We start from the raw sequence: 15,854 nt of genomic DNA, 5'->3' as shown, positions 1-15,854 counted from the left end.
AAATCTTAATTTTGTTTTACCTAATCTGAACATAATCTAAATAGTTAAAGTATTTAATATGTGAAATAAACAAGTCTTCCTCCTATCTGAAAGCTAGAAGGGAGAGGGAATACTATATTCTTTTGAATGAATAATTGAAAAACCTTGCATTTATAAAAGCTTTGCATTTAAAATTCTGTATTAAAATATCACCACTCATAAATTTCTGATTTATCCTGATGACTTCTGAAGTCATTGTGTGTGTGTGTGTGTATATATATATAACACATGTATGTTTTATGTATAATGTTTTGAACAAAAATTATATACATATACACAAATATATATAAGCATTTAAAGTATGTAGGAGGGAAACACATATATCTAGCAGAGGCAAAGTACCAGTGCAAAGAGGAGAATATGTGAAAGCTGACTCTGGATTAACTGGAGAAAGATGAATCTAGCAATTAATCTTACATCCTTTTCTTGAACTTCTAAAAATGCATTTTATCTCCTTTCACATTTGTTAGCCAATAGCGCTCTTCAGTATTTCCAACAGAAGAGAGGCAGTTCTCAGCAGGTTTGGGAAGCAGTATGTAAAGAAAAGCATGGACTGGTAAGGCTTTAGATGATTCTGATTTATTTCATATAACATTTCTACTCTAATTCACTGGATAATCAAAACTGAACTCACATAAAGAATGAGGGATTATCCCAATAAAAGGTCCTGGATGAGCACTGACAGAGCACAGAACAACTTCTCTGAGGCTTAGTTTCCTCATCCATAAAATAAAGTTAGCGTATGTTTTGCCAATTCTATTATATTCTTATGAGAATCAAATATGATAACAGTATACCTTGAGATGTCCCTGAAAGCCTCTGGTTATACTTTACAGCAATTTAAGAGTGCTGGAACCTGGGTTTAAATCTGGGAACTTCCCTGGTGGTCCAGTGGATAAGACTCCATGCTTCCAGTTCAGGGGACCCAGGTTCGATCCCTGGTCAGTGAAGTAAGATCCCACATCCTGCAACTAAGCCTGCATGCTTCACCTAGTGGTCCTGCACACTCTAGAGCCACCACACCACAGGGAGAGAAGTCCATGCACCACAACGAAGACCCAGCGCAACCCCATCCCCCAAAAAAGGAACAAGCAAACAAAAAATCTCCATCCCACTTATTATTTGATTTTGAACAAGTTATCTAACTACTCTGTGCATCAGCCTCTCCATTTGTAAAATGAATATAATAATAGCATCTACCTTGAGCAGATGCTATGAGCACTGAATGAATTAATAAAGTGCTTAGCATAACTCAATGTTAGCTATTATTAAACATTACAAAAATTGCTAATACTATTCATAATCTTGAGGATACCAATTCCCTAAAAAAAAAGGCCTAACTTTAAGGAAAATAGTGTCATAGCAGTACTGTCCACAAAAAGAAAGTAAATTTGTTCTAGTTATCTATCATGAACCATAATCAGAAAACTCACACATTATGATCAATTTCACCTAAAAATTACTGCAATAAAGTTGCAATAAAAGAGCAAATAAATGAGCATAAAATGTAGATTGGTCCTTGTCATAGGAAACAATGTCTCTTTGGTAGTTTTATTCCTTTGAACTCTAAAAAGAAGCAAGGACAAAAACAGCTGCCACCTAGTTGTCTCTGTCACAAAGAGCTGGATCAGGCTTCCCTGGTGGTCCAGGGTTAAGAATCTGCCTGCCAATGCATGGGACACACATTTGATCCTGGTTTGGGAAGACTCCACATGCCTTGGAGCAACTAAGCCCTCATGCCACACTACTGAGCCCACAGGCTGAGACTACTGAAGCCTGAGCGCCCTAGAGCCTAGACTCCGCAATGAGAGAAGCTACTGCAGTGAGAGGCCCGAGCATTGCAACTAGTGAGGAGCCTCTGCCTGTCGCAACTAGAGAAAGCCCATGCACAATGATGAACACCCAGTGCAGCCATAAATAGATGAATAAATAAAAAAGTTGAGTTTTAATGAGGTAGATGAAACTGGATCCTATTATACAGAGTGACATAAGAGAGAAAGAAAAACACCAATACAGTATACTAACGCATATATATGGAATTTTAGGAAGATGGTAACGATAACCCTGTATGCAAGACAGCAAAAGAGACACAGATGTATAGAACAGTCTTTTGGACTCTGTGGGAGAGGGAGAGAGTGGGATGATTTGGGAGAATGGCATTGAAACATGTATAATAGTCCAGGTTCGATGCATGATACAGGATGCTTGGGGCTGGTGCACTGGGATGACCCAGAGGGATGGTACAGGGAGAGAGGTGGGAGGGGGGTTCAGGATGGGGGACACGTGTATACCCATGGCGGATTCATGTCGATGTATGGCAGAACCAATACAATACTGTAAAGTAATTAGCCTCCAATTAAAATAAATAAATTTGTATTTTAAAAAAAGTGGATAATTTCACTTTTTCCACTTGGCAATTCCCTAGTAGACTGTAAACTCTTTACACACAGGGACAATCCTACATTGCTGAATATGCTAGAACCTGACAGTCCCTGATATGTAGCTGGTATTCAAGAACTGTTTTCTAAATGAATTATTCCATACAATGAATAAATTCCATATAAATGGATGCTTTCCATATTTTCTAAAACAAATACCCGTCTAGATTCTTGACAAGGGCTTCATAGCTGTCCACAATCCCAATCTTCAGTTACTAATCAGAGACTCGAAGAACTGAAGGGAATTCAAAAATCATCTGATTAGTTCTTAATTTTATTTAATGATCTCTAAAACTGAGGACTTAATTTAGTAGCTGTCTCTTTATTGGGCCCCTTTTCAGTAATTTTAGCTATTCAGAACTACTTAGAGGTAAAACGACTCCCATTTAGTGGCACTTGATAAGACAACACGAGATACTAACAAGATCAGAAAATGTGGGCTTTGCTATCAAGGAGATTTCAATTTAGGAGACAAATTAATGTAAATCAGAAAATCATTTATATGAGTCAGTAGAGAATTAGGAAAAAATTACACGTTGCCACGTGTAAATGCTATAGTGGTTTAAGAAGGGGAGATCAAAAGGGACAGTTAGGACAGATGGAACTAAGAGTCGGGCCTTGTGTGGACCCAGATGCCTGAGTGAGTATCCCTGACTCAAAGGGCAGAGACAGAAGTTTGATGTGGTTCTGAGGCATAGAATCTGTCTGTTTGGGATGGTTAATGCTGATGAACGGTAGGAAAAGCCAGGTTTGAAAGATTATAAATGACTTAGAAAATCAGGCCAAGTATTTTAACCTTCCTGTGAAAGAAAAAGGAAAAACACAGAATGTTTAGAATAAAGGAGTGCCCTTAGTAGTCTTTTCCAGTCAAATCACGCTTATAATCAAGAAGCTCTTCAAACCTATCAAAATTTGTTCTTAGTATAATGTAAGTCATGTCCTGTTTTGGTTCTCTGTGGTGAGAAAACAATAACTGGTGAGTAGACTCACCATAATAAACTTTCATGCATGTCAAGGCATATCTTACACTCATCTTTTAATATCAATTCCAGACAATACTACTTATCTTCTATTTCTTTACAGCCTGTTCCTTCTGTTTCAGTCTGGTAAATACCCTTGTAGAATTCCAAGTTTTACTCCTATCCTATTCACATATGGAATAAATTATCTCTTTCTAGTTACTTTAAAAACCACACTTAAACTCTCCTGAGTAACACTTTCCTTAAGCAGATACTGATTCCTATAACTGCATTTTAAGCACTCCTATTCCCACAACACCATTACTTAAGTTTATATAGTCTTATCTGTATGTGTTTTGTGTATTTGTTAGTTTGTCTTATGCCCACATTAAACCGTAAGGTTGGTCTCACTGCTCTATTTATTTTTACAATAGTTTTGGTCACATAATCATCACATTCTATTGGAGAGATGAGAAGAAAAAGAGCCCTAATAATACGAGTAAATTTACTTTTCCTTCAAGTTCATAAACACTTTTTATGACACCTTACTAAAACTAAAAAATTCTTTCATGGTTACAATTCCTTTTCTGGTACCAAACAGCATGATAATATACACATAGATACAGTTGATAATAATGTCTTGCTGCTGTTACTACACTATATACATAATAAACATCCAATGGTTTAGATAAAAATTTAAAAAGATACTATCAGTATTGTGCAGAAGATAAAAAATTAGCTATGTAATCTTAATCTACCAGTGTTTCCTTTTAAAGGGCCACAGTGTTTATAATTTATTGTGCTCTACTTGGTGAGTTCACAAACTTTTTAAAAACCAATCTTCAAATGATAGACACCTGTGAGAAAATATAAACAAAAATATCAACCAACTACATACTTATACTATTTGCTAAGGAGTCACAAATTAAAGACATAATTTCTATCCTCTCTCAAACATTTTAGTCTAACAAGACATTTAGGAAGAAAATAAATGAAAGGATACAAACATACTAAAAAGCAAGCAGGATATAAAAGGCATAAGCAATTTGTTTACAAAGACACAATACATATCAACTAGTAAATATGTAGTCTTATAACCACATATGTACAAAATCAAACTTTCTCCATCCCAGGTCCTAAATTACCTGCATGAAGTTTTCAGAGGTTATTTTTATTACACTTAGGGCTACAGACTGGCTCCTATAATCAGGAAAGAGTTCCACAATCTTATCCTTTTCTACTTCCCAAACTCTGCTGACACCAAAAGTGCATTTCCTGCATGCTCACAAGCAAAAATAAAGAGAAAAGTCATCAAATGCAGCATTTATTTAACAAAACATCTTTCCTTTCTTATTCGTTATGCTATGTTCACACACAGTGGCAATTTCTTCAACCACCGCAGCAATCTCAAATCCACTACATACCTGGGAAGTGGGTTGCTTAGGTTCATCCATTCTCCCAGGAGACTCACTTCTGGCTCTGTGTCTCTCCGTCAAGGGAACAACACTGCCGGAGGGGCTAAATCTGTTGGAAGAGGAGCAAAAAGGGGACTAACAGGAAAGTAGTGTCGAGGAGCTTAAAAACTGCTGACGTCTGCCTCCTTTATAGTCTAGGAAGGGGGAACAAATCGAACAACAGATTTCTAAGAAGTCCTTCCATGGAGTCAATATAGAATCATATGCAATAAGAAGGCTTCTCAGGTGGCGCCAGTGGTAAAGAACCTGCTTGCCAATGCAGGACACATAAGATACACAGGTTTGATCCCTAGGTCAGGAAGACCCCTGCAGGATTGCATGGCAACCCACTCCAGTATTCTTGCCTGGAGAATCCCACTGACAGAGGAGCCTGACTACAGTCCATGGGGTCACACACAGTTGGACACGACTGAAGCGACTTAGCACGTTGGCATGAAATAAGACAAGTTTGCCCTACTAAATTTTTAAGAAATAAAAAATGACACAGCTGATAGACCATATGATCTGGTGAAGCTAAGGCTAAATATAAGCTTCTATCCTTATGTTAAGTACTAGAAAACCAAAAAGGAATAAATTAAAACTAGGTCTTTTGTTTCTTCTATGTAAATTTTAGGTTTTTGGTTAATCCTTTCCCCAAGTCCCATGATAATTTGCTATATATTTCAGATACAGACCGTGGAGATCAAAAACCTTTGCCTTTAAAGCTATTTAGTTCCTGACACAGTTCTAACAAGAGGGACAACAATGCTCATACAGGTGACAGTAAGTATTAGGCTCAAGAATATTTTAACTATGAAAGACAGAAGAAGGAAAATACTCAAACCAAGACCAACTGAAGTAGATACAGTATATCCTCTCCGAATTTATGACACATTTATCTCTCAAGAACAGATGCAAACCAAAGGAATAGCTTCTTTAGTTACCACTGTTCATTCACTCAATTTTAAACTTTTAAGAAAGGAAAAGAATATTACCGATCTCAGTTGGTAATACTTTTCTCTTTAAGACTTTCTTTCAACTTAGATTAAAATTATTGTTATTTCCCCCCAAAAGAAACAATCACAATGTATTGCAAAGAGAAAAGTAAGGCATAGCGCATAGTAGCACTGGTGAAAAAAAGAAACTCTCAGGTTTATGGTAGCAGCTGTCATCAATGAAAGAAATGGAAAAGATATAGTCAAATGACAAGTGAAAAAAAGGAATGAAAAACACTCAAAAAGCTTTTCTTTGGAATTACTGTGATTACACTAAAAAGAACCATCACTGCTAGTACCATACTTCCTCAAATTTGGTAGCAGGGGAGGCAAAGAAAGGTAAACTGCTACAAAGGAAAGTGAGACTCCCAGAGGCCACCTACCTGTGTGAGACCATACCAAGGAAGGGCAATGCTGTCAGATTCACAGCTGATGATCAGCTCTCTTCCTCAATTCTGAAGAGGCCCTGGCAATTACTGATCCTAGTGTGACTGCAGATGCTATTCTGATTCATGAAGTGTCTAACTTTACCATAGTTCTCACAACACTGTGAACACTTCAGGAGTAGGAGCTTCCTGCTTTAAAAAAATTAGAATGCAAGTCTTTTGGCACACTTTCAGTTTCCCCAACATAAACTTATTTTGACGAAGAACATCAAGTAAGGAAGAAGATGCTCTTTGTGTCACACAGAGGGCCTGCTTTAGCTATGTCTACACAGTAAGCCACTAGATGGGCAAACAAAACAACTTACCTGTCAATCTCACTGCTTGTTGGCCTAGCCACCTTGGCTCCTGAAGATCCTAAAGCATAATTTTCCTGTCCTACAGAACCATGGCCTGTGGTGTCAATCACCATGGCCGTGACTTCCTCTGCACTACTCCCATCTTCTCCGGAAGGCTGATTCTCAGGCCCAAGCCACTCCTCTAGATTTTCCGTTTTGATGTGTACTGCTCCCAGGACTCTAACTTCATCGTCACTCCGGGCTCCTCGGTCTGCTACCCCTGTCTCCACGTACCACTGTCCTGCTCGGTTGATTCGAAGAATGGGTTCCCGGCTCTCTACATCAGAACTCTGTTCAATAATCTGCGGGCTGGTGGACTCCTCGGGAGGACTGAGCTCCCGGATATCCAGGACAGCACTCACCTGACCTCGCCGGTTTCCCTTGGGGGTATTATGTCGGGGGCTGAGGGAGCGGTTTAGATTTGGTGTAACTCTGTGAGACTCCGGAGGTCCCTCTGCATGCTTGGTCCTCGTTTGACTTAATTCGGCTTCAACCTCAGCCACGTTAATTTTGAAATGAATGCCCTCCAGGATCTGGGTACATTTGTCTATAATGTGCTGCATCTGCAGAAAACTGGCAGCGGTCAGGTAGCTGATGATATCCGCCAGTTGCAGGCAGATCCGCCCCGTGTAACAGAAAGAAAGGAGCTGTTCAAAAACAGTAGGGTTCTTGATGACTGATATGGAGACAGTACTCATCTCATTCAAGGACATATGATCCCGGAAGTAGGGGGAGCTGGCAGCCAGGACCACTTTGTGAGCCCGAAAAGCTTGTCCTTGCACGTTGACCACGATGTCACAGAGACGGCCCTGCATGCGCAGCTGGTTCAGATGGCTCAGGACAGAGTTGCTGAAGTCAGGGATCTCCAGTTGTATGTTCCCACTTTTCTCCATGGTCGTGCCTGAGGGTGTAGGCAGGCATTCAACCCTGCTGCGAGAGACAACCGAACCCTCATCAGTAATTACAACCACTCCTTTGCAATTCAAACCTATTTTAAAATATTATTCAGTGAAATTTCAATTTCACTGCTTGAAATTTCAAAATCTCCAAGTAGATTAAGATACCTTCCTTATGTTTAAATATGGAAAAGAAATAGCAACAGGTTTAGTAGGTTAGGTTTCTAAGCAAGATACCATTACAACCAAAAACATTAAGACTCCTAAAAATTCAAGTTATGCCCATACTTTCCTTATTAACAAACTATGTAACATCAAAACTGAAGTTCAACAGAATAGAGGGGATAAAAAACCAGTGTGACAATTTTTATTTTCTAAATGTTGATCATAACGTATTTGCATACAATATAATGAAGCAGCTTTCTGAATAAATTTAATTATACACAGGTGGGAAATCTGAACATTTTACTACTTGCTGCATGAATTAACGTTTACTATTTTACAAAGTGACCAATATCCCACATAAACCATTATTTCTAAGCTGAAGAGTCAGAGCCCACACAAAAAGACTTTGGGTTTAGCACTTGGAGGGAGATGCTAGGTTAGGAAAAACTCCAAGTTTTGTCAGCACGAAAATAAAGATTACTTGAAGACGTTCACCCTCAGGATTAGGAAAGGGTAGATAAAGCTGCCTCTACCTAAATCCAAAGTTGGAATTTTCAGGGTGGTAATACTTTGATTCTAAAGTTTAGTTGCCCAAAGCTGGTGAAAAACAGCATTTGCTAAGTATGGCCAATATTTTTACTTTAAAAGATTTTTTAAAAAACAAGCCTGTAACTGCATCCAATAATCTTCACCGGTTGAGAGTAGTTTGCATAAATCCCATTAGAAAGACACTGACTTGAGCACACGTAGTTACCTAAGATCTGAAAGTTCAGTAAGTTATCCTGACAAGCTCACAGTATTGCCCGAAATTACAACACACTTATCAGTAAATAGGGAAGTATTTGTATACACTGCGTTCAAGAACCAACTTTAGTCAATCTGACCTTTTTCCAAAGCGTTTTTGTTTGTTTTGAAACTTTTAATCCAATAAGAGCCTCTGTCGATGCCATCATGAATTCAGATGTTTATTTTGGAGCCTACACCAGCGCCTTTTTTTTGTTTGTTCTTTCCGGCAATTCCCCAGTGAGGAGGAAGCCCCTGGAGTAAGGTCTTTTTCTACCGTCGGCACTGGAGGGGTGAGAGCTGCAAGAGGGAGAATCGGGAACGGCATGGGGTTGGCCACTCCGGTATTCAAGTGGCTTTAGTCCGCGGTGGGAAGCGTGGGGAACGGAGAACAGGCAAAGGGGCGAAATGTCACTGAGGTGCGGGGGCGGAGAGCAGAGGAAGGCGAGCCGATCGGGAGCGAGCAATCAGGTGAGGGTAGAGGACCGGGAAGGGGGCGGCGCCCCGGGACCCGGTCCAGGCGGCAGGCGTAAGCGGGCGGGGAGCTGCCCAGAGGTGGGTGTGTGTATCTGGGTGTGTCGGGCTGCGGTGGGGGAGGGGGCCGCCCATCCCGGGGTCCTGAGGGAGGGGCCCACGAGGGGGCGGGTCCCGCAGCTCGACGCGGCCCGGGGCCAAGAGGGTGGAAGGTCTCCGGGTTCCTTGAGGCGGGGTGGAAGGAAGTGGCTGAGCGCCCCAGGGGCAGGCTGCGGCGGAGACCGGGCGAGGCGGCCCCAGTGCAGGGCAGCGGGACTACCGTGTGGGGCCCGAGCCCAGTCAAAGAGCAGCACCTACCTCCGGGGGTGGAAATGGGCCGGAATGGGCCGGAACACCGTCCCGGAAGTGAAACCCCCCACCCCCTCCCCCGGAGCGGGCGACGTGCCGGAAGGAAATCACTCACCCTTATACCGCCCCCCTTCCCCCTCCCCCAGCGCTTTCCGTCCCTCGCGCCCCCTCCCCTCTCTTCTCCTCCTCCTCAGTCTGTAGGAGGGCGGGAATCCTGCATCACGTGGGCAACTGTATCCCCGCCCACAACGGCGAGGTGAGGCGGGGCCGAGGGCGGGGCCGAGGGGCGGGCTTGGAGGACTGGACGGGGGTGCGGATAGAAGAGGAGGAGACTGAGGCGGGGGGGAGGGGCTGAAGCCGTCTCTGGCGGAGAGTGTGCGTCATGACGTCATGGCGCAGAATACTTATATACAGGCGCCTGGGCGCCATCTCGGTCTTTCGTGGCTGCGAGCCGGGTGTTCTCCGTTTTTGTATGCTGCTAAGTAAGTACTTAGCCTGAGTCCTCCAGCCCTTAGCAGTTTGGGTATCCTTGAGTTGGCTGGTATGCCTAGGCCACTTGCAGGCCTTCGCAGGGCTCTCTCAAGATGAGATGGTGGAGGATTGCGAGTTGAGTGCGGGGAGGATCTAGTTTATACTCTGTTGATTATAGGGCCTAACTGCGGGAAAAACCGCAGCTCGTTTGCTCTGCCTCTGATGAAGCCTGTGTTGGTAGGGACATCTGAGATTGTTGATGAATGCCAACGGCTCTGATGGCGGCGTAACCCGACTCACCGGATGGGTCTTTGTTAATAACCTGGGAATGAACCTTCCTCGGTCCCTGTTTTCGGGAAGGGCACGTGGTTCTTTAAATGGCGGCGTTTCGCATTGCACCATTTTGTCATCGTCTAACCTTAATTTTGAGGGGTTCTCATGCAGTTATGGATGTGTAAACGATTTGTGTACATGATATGTAAGTGACGTAAACTTACAGCAAAATACATTTTAAAAATTCCTCAACCTTTTCTTAGGAAACGCGGCAGGCATGACTCCAGTGTGGATTTTGATGGCTTCTGGTGGGCAGGTAAGAAACTGCTGGATACGGTGGGAAGCGTGAAATCTTAGACGTGGTCTTTAAGCCTGTGATGGTTTACAGAGTAGTGGACAGAAGGGATTTCTGAAAATTTATATTCTGAGGCTTAAATACTTGAGGCAATGATTAGCTTAGCACCACAGTATGTTTCATTGTGTACTCTTTGTCTGTTTTCTAGTTGTGTACCAGAAGGATGACAACTACGGCTGTGGTGAGTTACTGAAATTCCCTTGCAAGGGAAAGTTAGGTTGAAAGTCCCCTGAATGTGCCACAATGATGAGAGTTTATTTGCTACTCTTGACTGTGAGGATGACGAGAATTATTACCACCATTATTCTAACTGAGGCACACGAAATGGCTGTTCAGAGAGCGCAGAGATTGCACCTACCTTGACATGAAACTTTCTTCCCAGGTCTTAAAGCTCAAGCTTGATGCTCTATCTATGAGCAGACAGGTGAGAAACCATTTTTTAATTACTATGAATTTTTTTCAAAAAGGGACTAGTGAGTGCCAGGCGGATACTGGTGCTTATATTAGGAACTTCTCCCTTTTCAAATGTTAATCTTTGCGTCCTTTTATTATAATGAATACTAGGGGGAATCTGAAGAAACAGATACTGTGATGGTTGCATAGTTCAACAGATAGGAATCATGAAAGAGAAACCATTTTATCTGATGTATCTGATTTAGTAAAACTTGCTGATAGTAGATGTAAACTACTACTACTAATCTGGTTTCTCTTTGTTTGTAGCCATTAAGCAGACTTGACTGGAAGTTGAAGAGGTAAGTAAAATTTCCAGTGAACTAAACATTGGTGACTGGGCAAACACGACAGAATGCCACTAATGATTTTTGGGTTGCCTTCCAATGCACAGGAAGCAGTCCTACCTTGAAATGTTTGAAAAGTGTACTGAAAGCATTAAATAAAAGCCAGGTCCTTGTCCTTTCTTAAAAACAGCCTGTGTGATGATAAGCAAATGCTGACTGAATATGAAGGTCTTAATTAGCTCTATCTGATTTCAGGCATTTTAAAAATTTGTGGGGCGAAAATTTGTCTTTGGCTATAGAAAACCACTCTTTTATTTCTTAGGTGAACTTGAATCCTTGACCTGTCAAAAGCAGTTGGCCTTTTTGGTGAGTATTAATGGCAAAAACATTGTTATAGAGACTGCTGATGAAGTTGAATGTTTAACTACCAAGCTAATCTGCCTGGTTTGTAATTGCATGTCGAGCATGGTATGAAAAGGATGGAGAGGGTTTTTGCAATGATGTTGAGCAAATGTCTGACCTGAAATTAGCATGTTGACAAGTCTAACTCTGAAGAACCCTTTGACAAAACACTTGAGGATTTAACAATAAGATTGACCTTTTAATGAAAAGGTCTTTTTCCTTACAGATGATGGCTACATGTTTTTTTCTATGGATGACTTCTTTGGGGTAAGACACGAAAACACTCACTACTGGCATTTGGGCTTACATTGTTTCTGAAATGTGCTGGTCCAAGTAGTTGACGTTTGATAGTGTTCTCTGATGGACAAATCAATCTTGCCTAATTATTAAGCAAGGTACTGTTGGTGATGATTTTTATAATAAAACAGATGGGAATCTCTCTGAAAAAGAATGAAGTTTTTAAAAACTGAAACAGTATCTTGAATCAGTATCAATAGTATTTTGAAATCTATTACTACTTATTTTAAAAGTAATTTAATTTCTGCAGGTGTGAAGAGAGGTAGAGACTACGTCCATGCAAGGAACCAAGAGTTCTAACCAAAGGTATGGAAGTCTCAAATTTGGTTTTTGTGTTTTGTGATTTAAAGCCGATACAATGATGAAAACATAGTTCAGCAGACTAACAGTGATGAGCAAATACTGTCTTTCGCTCCTATCTGATGTATCTGGCTACAACAATTCTGTTTTATACCTTTGAAAGTGGAAATTAGTCATATTAGTCTTTGTCTCACTGAAATGTTCAGGATTTGGATAAGTATAATGTAAGTGTCCTATATAGTTAATTTCAGGATTAGGAGTTAACATTTTGATAAGAACAGGCTAAAACTGAGGAAATTTCCATGTCATAACTGTAGACAACACCAGAATGAGTAGTTGATGTTTGATAGTAACTTTTTAGAGCAGTTCAGGTTCACAGCAAAATGGAACAGTAACTTCCTATGTAGCATCCTCGTCTCACTATCAACATCTAGCATGAGATTGGCACGTCAGATTCTGAATCTAGGGCTACAGTCCGTGTGATCACGGCTGAGCTTGTACACTGCGTATTGACTTGCATTGGAGTTAAATCAAGGTGTTGTATATTCTGGGTTTGGCCAAATGTATCATGAGAAAGATTCACTTTGCCCAGAACAGACTCACTGACCTAGAATTTTTTTTGAAAAATGTTAAAATGGGAGAAAGGGCAAATTTTTAAATGAAGATTTTAATGGTATCATATATACAAGGCCATGTTGTAAATGAAAGTCTTTATTGTTCATTTTCAATCAGGCAGATGTTTTGTTGTCCTGAAGATTTCAAGGTAAGTTATTTTCTGGTATTTTTGATGAGTTATAAGGTAACCAGTGATGTGATGATTCTGCCAAATGAATAGAATGATATCAACCAAAAAACCGTTCCATTTTGATTCTGAGGTTACTTTAGCAACAAGTATCACATTTTTTTTTTTCGTTTACTGTGATTTAACATATGGTCGTGTCTTTTCAGGGCATTTATGATACCAGTCAGATAGAACAGGTGAGCCTTGAAAATAACTGTACTGTTTTGTTTAAGAATATGTGATGATCTCAGCCCAACTTGAACTCTCTCACTGATGCCTTGATGATGTTCAAAGATCTGATATTCTTTGTGTATCCCAAATGGCATTAGAATTGAAACATGGAAAGGGGACTAAAAATGGCTTCTCTGTTGTTACAGGCAGCCTGATGGATGCACATGGGATAGAAGAGCAAACAGCTATTAATTGACTGCTGCTCTGCACAGCTTTTGGGATCCTAGCTTCCTGACAAGGGATCAAACCTGTGACTGCTGCAGTGGAAGCTCAGCGCTAACCATTGGACCCCAGGAAATTCTCCAGCTTTCTATTTTAATAAATGTTTATAAATCATTCTGAAGTATGCTCATTTTAATTTCATAAGGTGTAGGTAGGAAAATAGGACACTTGTAATCAAGAAGATCCCATGGCATGTTTTTTGAGATCTTTAAGGTAAATACTGCAGTTGTAACATCCTTCTCTAGAAAATGGATACTGGTTTTGCAGATGTTGGGTGTGAGTGTGGTTCAAGTTAATGAGAAAATTAATTAGTCAGTGAGTTGCTAATTCCTAAATTACCAAGGAAACCATTAGCTCTGGCAACATCCAAAAGTGTAAGTACCTGCTAATCGAATTTAAGCTTTATAATTTGGCACTCAGGTGTGTAGCCACATTAAGTTGGGGTTTAAGTCTTGGTTGCTTGCCAAAACATTTAAGTTCCCAATAGCTAAAATAGCCAAAAATTCAGTTAATATTAGCTTAGCAGTTTGGGATTTATTTCTGTAAAAGGTTGACATTTTTTTTTTTTGGCCACACTGGTTGATCACTGTTGACCCAGGGATCAAACCTGGACCAGGACGGTGAACCTGAGTATACTATATTACATGCAGATTCTTTACTGGCTGAGCCACCAGGGAAGCCTCAAGTCGCATTACCTAGCACTAGGGGTCCACTACAGACCCTCAGATTCAATCCCCGAGTTGGGAAGATACTTTGGAGAAAGAAATGGCAGCCAGCTCCAGTACTGCCAGGTGTGCTCTGGCCCATGGGGTCACAAAGTTGGACAGGACTAAGTGCATATAGTATTACAGTAGGCCCGACGTGGATTTTGAAACTTCAGTTTGAACGTTTATTTCTTGGAATATTCTAGACCATGACAGTTTGAATTAGCCTTAAGATATTCTGGGCATAAAGATATTCATGATGCAGAAAACAATACATTGTAAAGCAATTATCCAATGTCCAGAAGGATCTTACCTGGTGGCCGAGACAGGAAAGAATGCCCTTGCGATTGGGAGATAGAGTTTGAACCCTGGGTTGTGAAGATCCCCTGGGGAAGGAAATGGCAACCCACTCCAGTATTATTGCTTAGAGAATACCCACAGACCATGCTTGACAGTCCATGGGGTCACAGTCAGACATGCCTCGGAGTAAGCAAAGCATGGTTATAACAATTGTTCAACTAAGCTCTTCCATCCATGAGATTTTCCAAGCAAGAACACTGGAGTGGGTTTCCTTAGCCATTGTTAGCTCTAAGATACTGAGAAATAAGTCGTGTTCGGCTCGTGCGATTCCATGGACTCTGCCCACCAGGCTCCTCTGTCCATTGGATTCTCCAGGCAGGAATACCGGAGGGGTAGAGAAAAAACCCCTAAGCAAACAAAGGTATTTTGGGCCAAATTACTGAAACCTCGCTTAGAGTTTACAATTAGCTTGTGTGCTTCAAAACCCTGGTTGTGTTATTTCTGATTTATGATCCCCTGTGTTTCAGCATAAGCCTCTTTTTGCCCTGACAGGACTGAACGACTGATAGCAACATGGCATTGTATGAACCTCTGGGGACTTGGGGTGTGGTGTCTAGGCTACAGTAATTCTTTGGATTTAGGGAGTCACTTGTAACTCATTTTGAGGACAGAAAGACATTATTGTGGTCAGGATTAGGTTCTAAACAGTGAATTGTAAGTTACATTTAGAAAGTAGGTATTGTACTTGTGGGATAAATAAATGTAAAATTGCATTTTCTTAACTAACAAAGGGCATCTATAAATTACACTGAGAAAGGGTAGGCAGAGCTGGACACCTTTCTCATAAGATCTCTGCCAGCAAGGATTTTTCTGGCTCCAGAGTACATCCACAAATGGGAAAAGATAGGGTTAAGGGACAAACTAGGGAAAAGCTCCACCTCCCTGATAAGCTCAGCTGGTAAAGAATCCGCCTGCAATGCAGGAGACCTGGGTTCGAGCCCTGGGTTGGGAAGATCCCCTGGAGAAGGGAAAGGCCACCCACTCCAGTATTCTGGCCTGGAGAATTCCATTAACTGTATAGTCTATGGGGTAGCAAAGAGTTGGACACGACTGAGCGACTTTCACTCAAAAGACCCTGATGCTAAAGGTGGGAGGAGAAGGGGATGACAGGATGAGACAGTTGGATGGCATTAACGACTCAATGGACATGAGTTTGAGCAAATTCTGGGAGCTGATGATGGACAGGGAAGTCTGTCCATGTGTGCTGCAGTCCATGGGGTTCAGAGTTGGACACAACTGGGCAACTGAACAGCGTCATGAAGGACATGCACTCTTCACAGCCTACTGAACATCATAAATTAGACCTGGACAGGTGATTACTGTATCACACTGCTTATGGCAATGTGAGAAAAACAGACTGGAATGTAAGAATATTTGGTATTTATAAAT

General features: G+C 41.2%; 1 protein-coding gene and 10 non-coding genes across 15 annotated transcripts in view; 10 read left to right on the top strand and 1 right to left on the bottom strand.

The window, feature by feature from the left end:
* Window positions 1–9,468, bottom strand: part of ZBTB37 (zinc finger and BTB domain containing 37) — a 28,505-nt gene extending 19,037 nt beyond the window's left edge. The window contains exons 1-5 of one of the 5 annotated variants that reach the window (XR_002182473.2): window positions 9,342–9,468; window positions 8,612–8,810; window positions 6,637–7,593; window positions 4,861–4,960; window positions 4,582–4,711 (exon numbers count right to left, since the gene is read on the bottom strand). Coding sequence is in view for 4 of the 5 variants with exons in the window: in XM_019976381.2 (XP_019831940.1) it covers window positions 4,861–4,960; window positions 6,637–7,559 (1,023 nt within the window). In the remaining variant the exon portion in view is untranslated. Of the gene's footprint in view, window positions 1–4,581; window positions 4,712–4,860; window positions 4,961–6,636; window positions 7,597–8,611; window positions 8,811–9,341 lie in introns of all 5 variants that reach the window. The other 4 variants (XM_019976381.2, XM_019976380.2, XM_070768898.1 and 1 more) reach the window with 4 other exon arrangements.
* A 543-nt stretch (window positions 9,469–10,011) lies between these two features.
* LOC139176609 (small nucleolar RNA SNORD74) lies at window positions 10,012–10,091 on the top strand. Its single transcript, XR_011561062.1, has one exon. It is a non-coding gene; the product is annotated as a small nucleolar RNA SNORD74 (small nucleolar RNA).
* A 354-nt stretch (window positions 10,092–10,445) lies between these two features.
* Window positions 10,446–10,508, top strand: LOC139176570 (small nucleolar RNA SNORD75). Its single transcript, XR_011561032.1, has one exon. It is a non-coding gene; the product is annotated as a small nucleolar RNA SNORD75 (small nucleolar RNA).
* Window positions 10,509–10,667: 159 nt separating this feature from the next.
* On the top strand, window positions 10,668–10,749 carry LOC139176602 (small nucleolar RNA SNORD24). Its single transcript, XR_011561056.1, has one exon. It is a non-coding gene; the product is annotated as a small nucleolar RNA SNORD24 (small nucleolar RNA).
* A 265-nt stretch (window positions 10,750–11,014) lies between these two features.
* Window positions 11,015–11,083, top strand: LOC139176567 (small nucleolar RNA SNORD77). Its single transcript, XR_011561029.1, has one exon. It is a non-coding gene; the product is annotated as a small nucleolar RNA SNORD77 (small nucleolar RNA).
* Window positions 11,084–11,358: 275 nt separating this feature from the next.
* Window positions 11,359–11,419, top strand: LOC139176610 (small nucleolar RNA SNORD44). The gene has a single exon (XR_011561063.1). It is a non-coding gene; the product is annotated as a small nucleolar RNA SNORD44 (small nucleolar RNA).
* A 241-nt stretch (window positions 11,420–11,660) lies between these two features.
* Window positions 11,661–11,725, top strand: LOC139176569 (small nucleolar RNA SNORD78). Its single transcript, XR_011561031.1, has one exon. It is a non-coding gene; the product is annotated as a small nucleolar RNA SNORD78 (small nucleolar RNA).
* Window positions 11,726–11,966: 241 nt separating this feature from the next.
* LOC139176605 (small nucleolar RNA SNORD79) lies at window positions 11,967–12,047 on the top strand. The gene has a single exon (XR_011561059.1). It is a non-coding gene; the product is annotated as a small nucleolar RNA SNORD79 (small nucleolar RNA).
* Window positions 12,048–12,217: 170 nt separating this feature from the next.
* LOC139176611 (small nucleolar RNA snR60/Z15/Z230/Z193/J17) lies at window positions 12,218–12,298 on the top strand. The gene has a single exon (XR_011561064.1). It is a non-coding gene; the product is annotated as a small nucleolar RNA snR60/Z15/Z230/Z193/J17 (small nucleolar RNA).
* A 670-nt stretch (window positions 12,299–12,968) lies between these two features.
* LOC139176608 (small nucleolar RNA SNORD47) lies at window positions 12,969–13,045 on the top strand. Its single transcript, XR_011561061.1, has one exon. It is a non-coding gene; the product is annotated as a small nucleolar RNA SNORD47 (small nucleolar RNA).
* Window positions 13,046–13,178: 133 nt separating this feature from the next.
* On the top strand, window positions 13,179–13,255 carry LOC139176604 (small nucleolar RNA SNORD81). The gene has a single exon (XR_011561058.1). It is a non-coding gene; the product is annotated as a small nucleolar RNA SNORD81 (small nucleolar RNA).
* The last annotated feature ends 2,599 nt before the right edge of the window (window positions 13,256–15,854 follow it).

Source organism: Bos indicus, chromosome 16 (assembly GCF_029378745.1).
Source record: "Bos indicus isolate NIAB-ARS_2022 breed Sahiwal x Tharparkar chromosome 16, NIAB-ARS_B.indTharparkar_mat_pri_1.0, whole genome shotgun sequence".
NCBI lineage: Eukaryota > Metazoa > Chordata > Mammalia > Artiodactyla > Bovidae > Bos > Bos indicus.
Note: the sequence above shows the minus strand (reverse complement) of the source record. Positions and strands in the feature narration are given on the sequence as shown.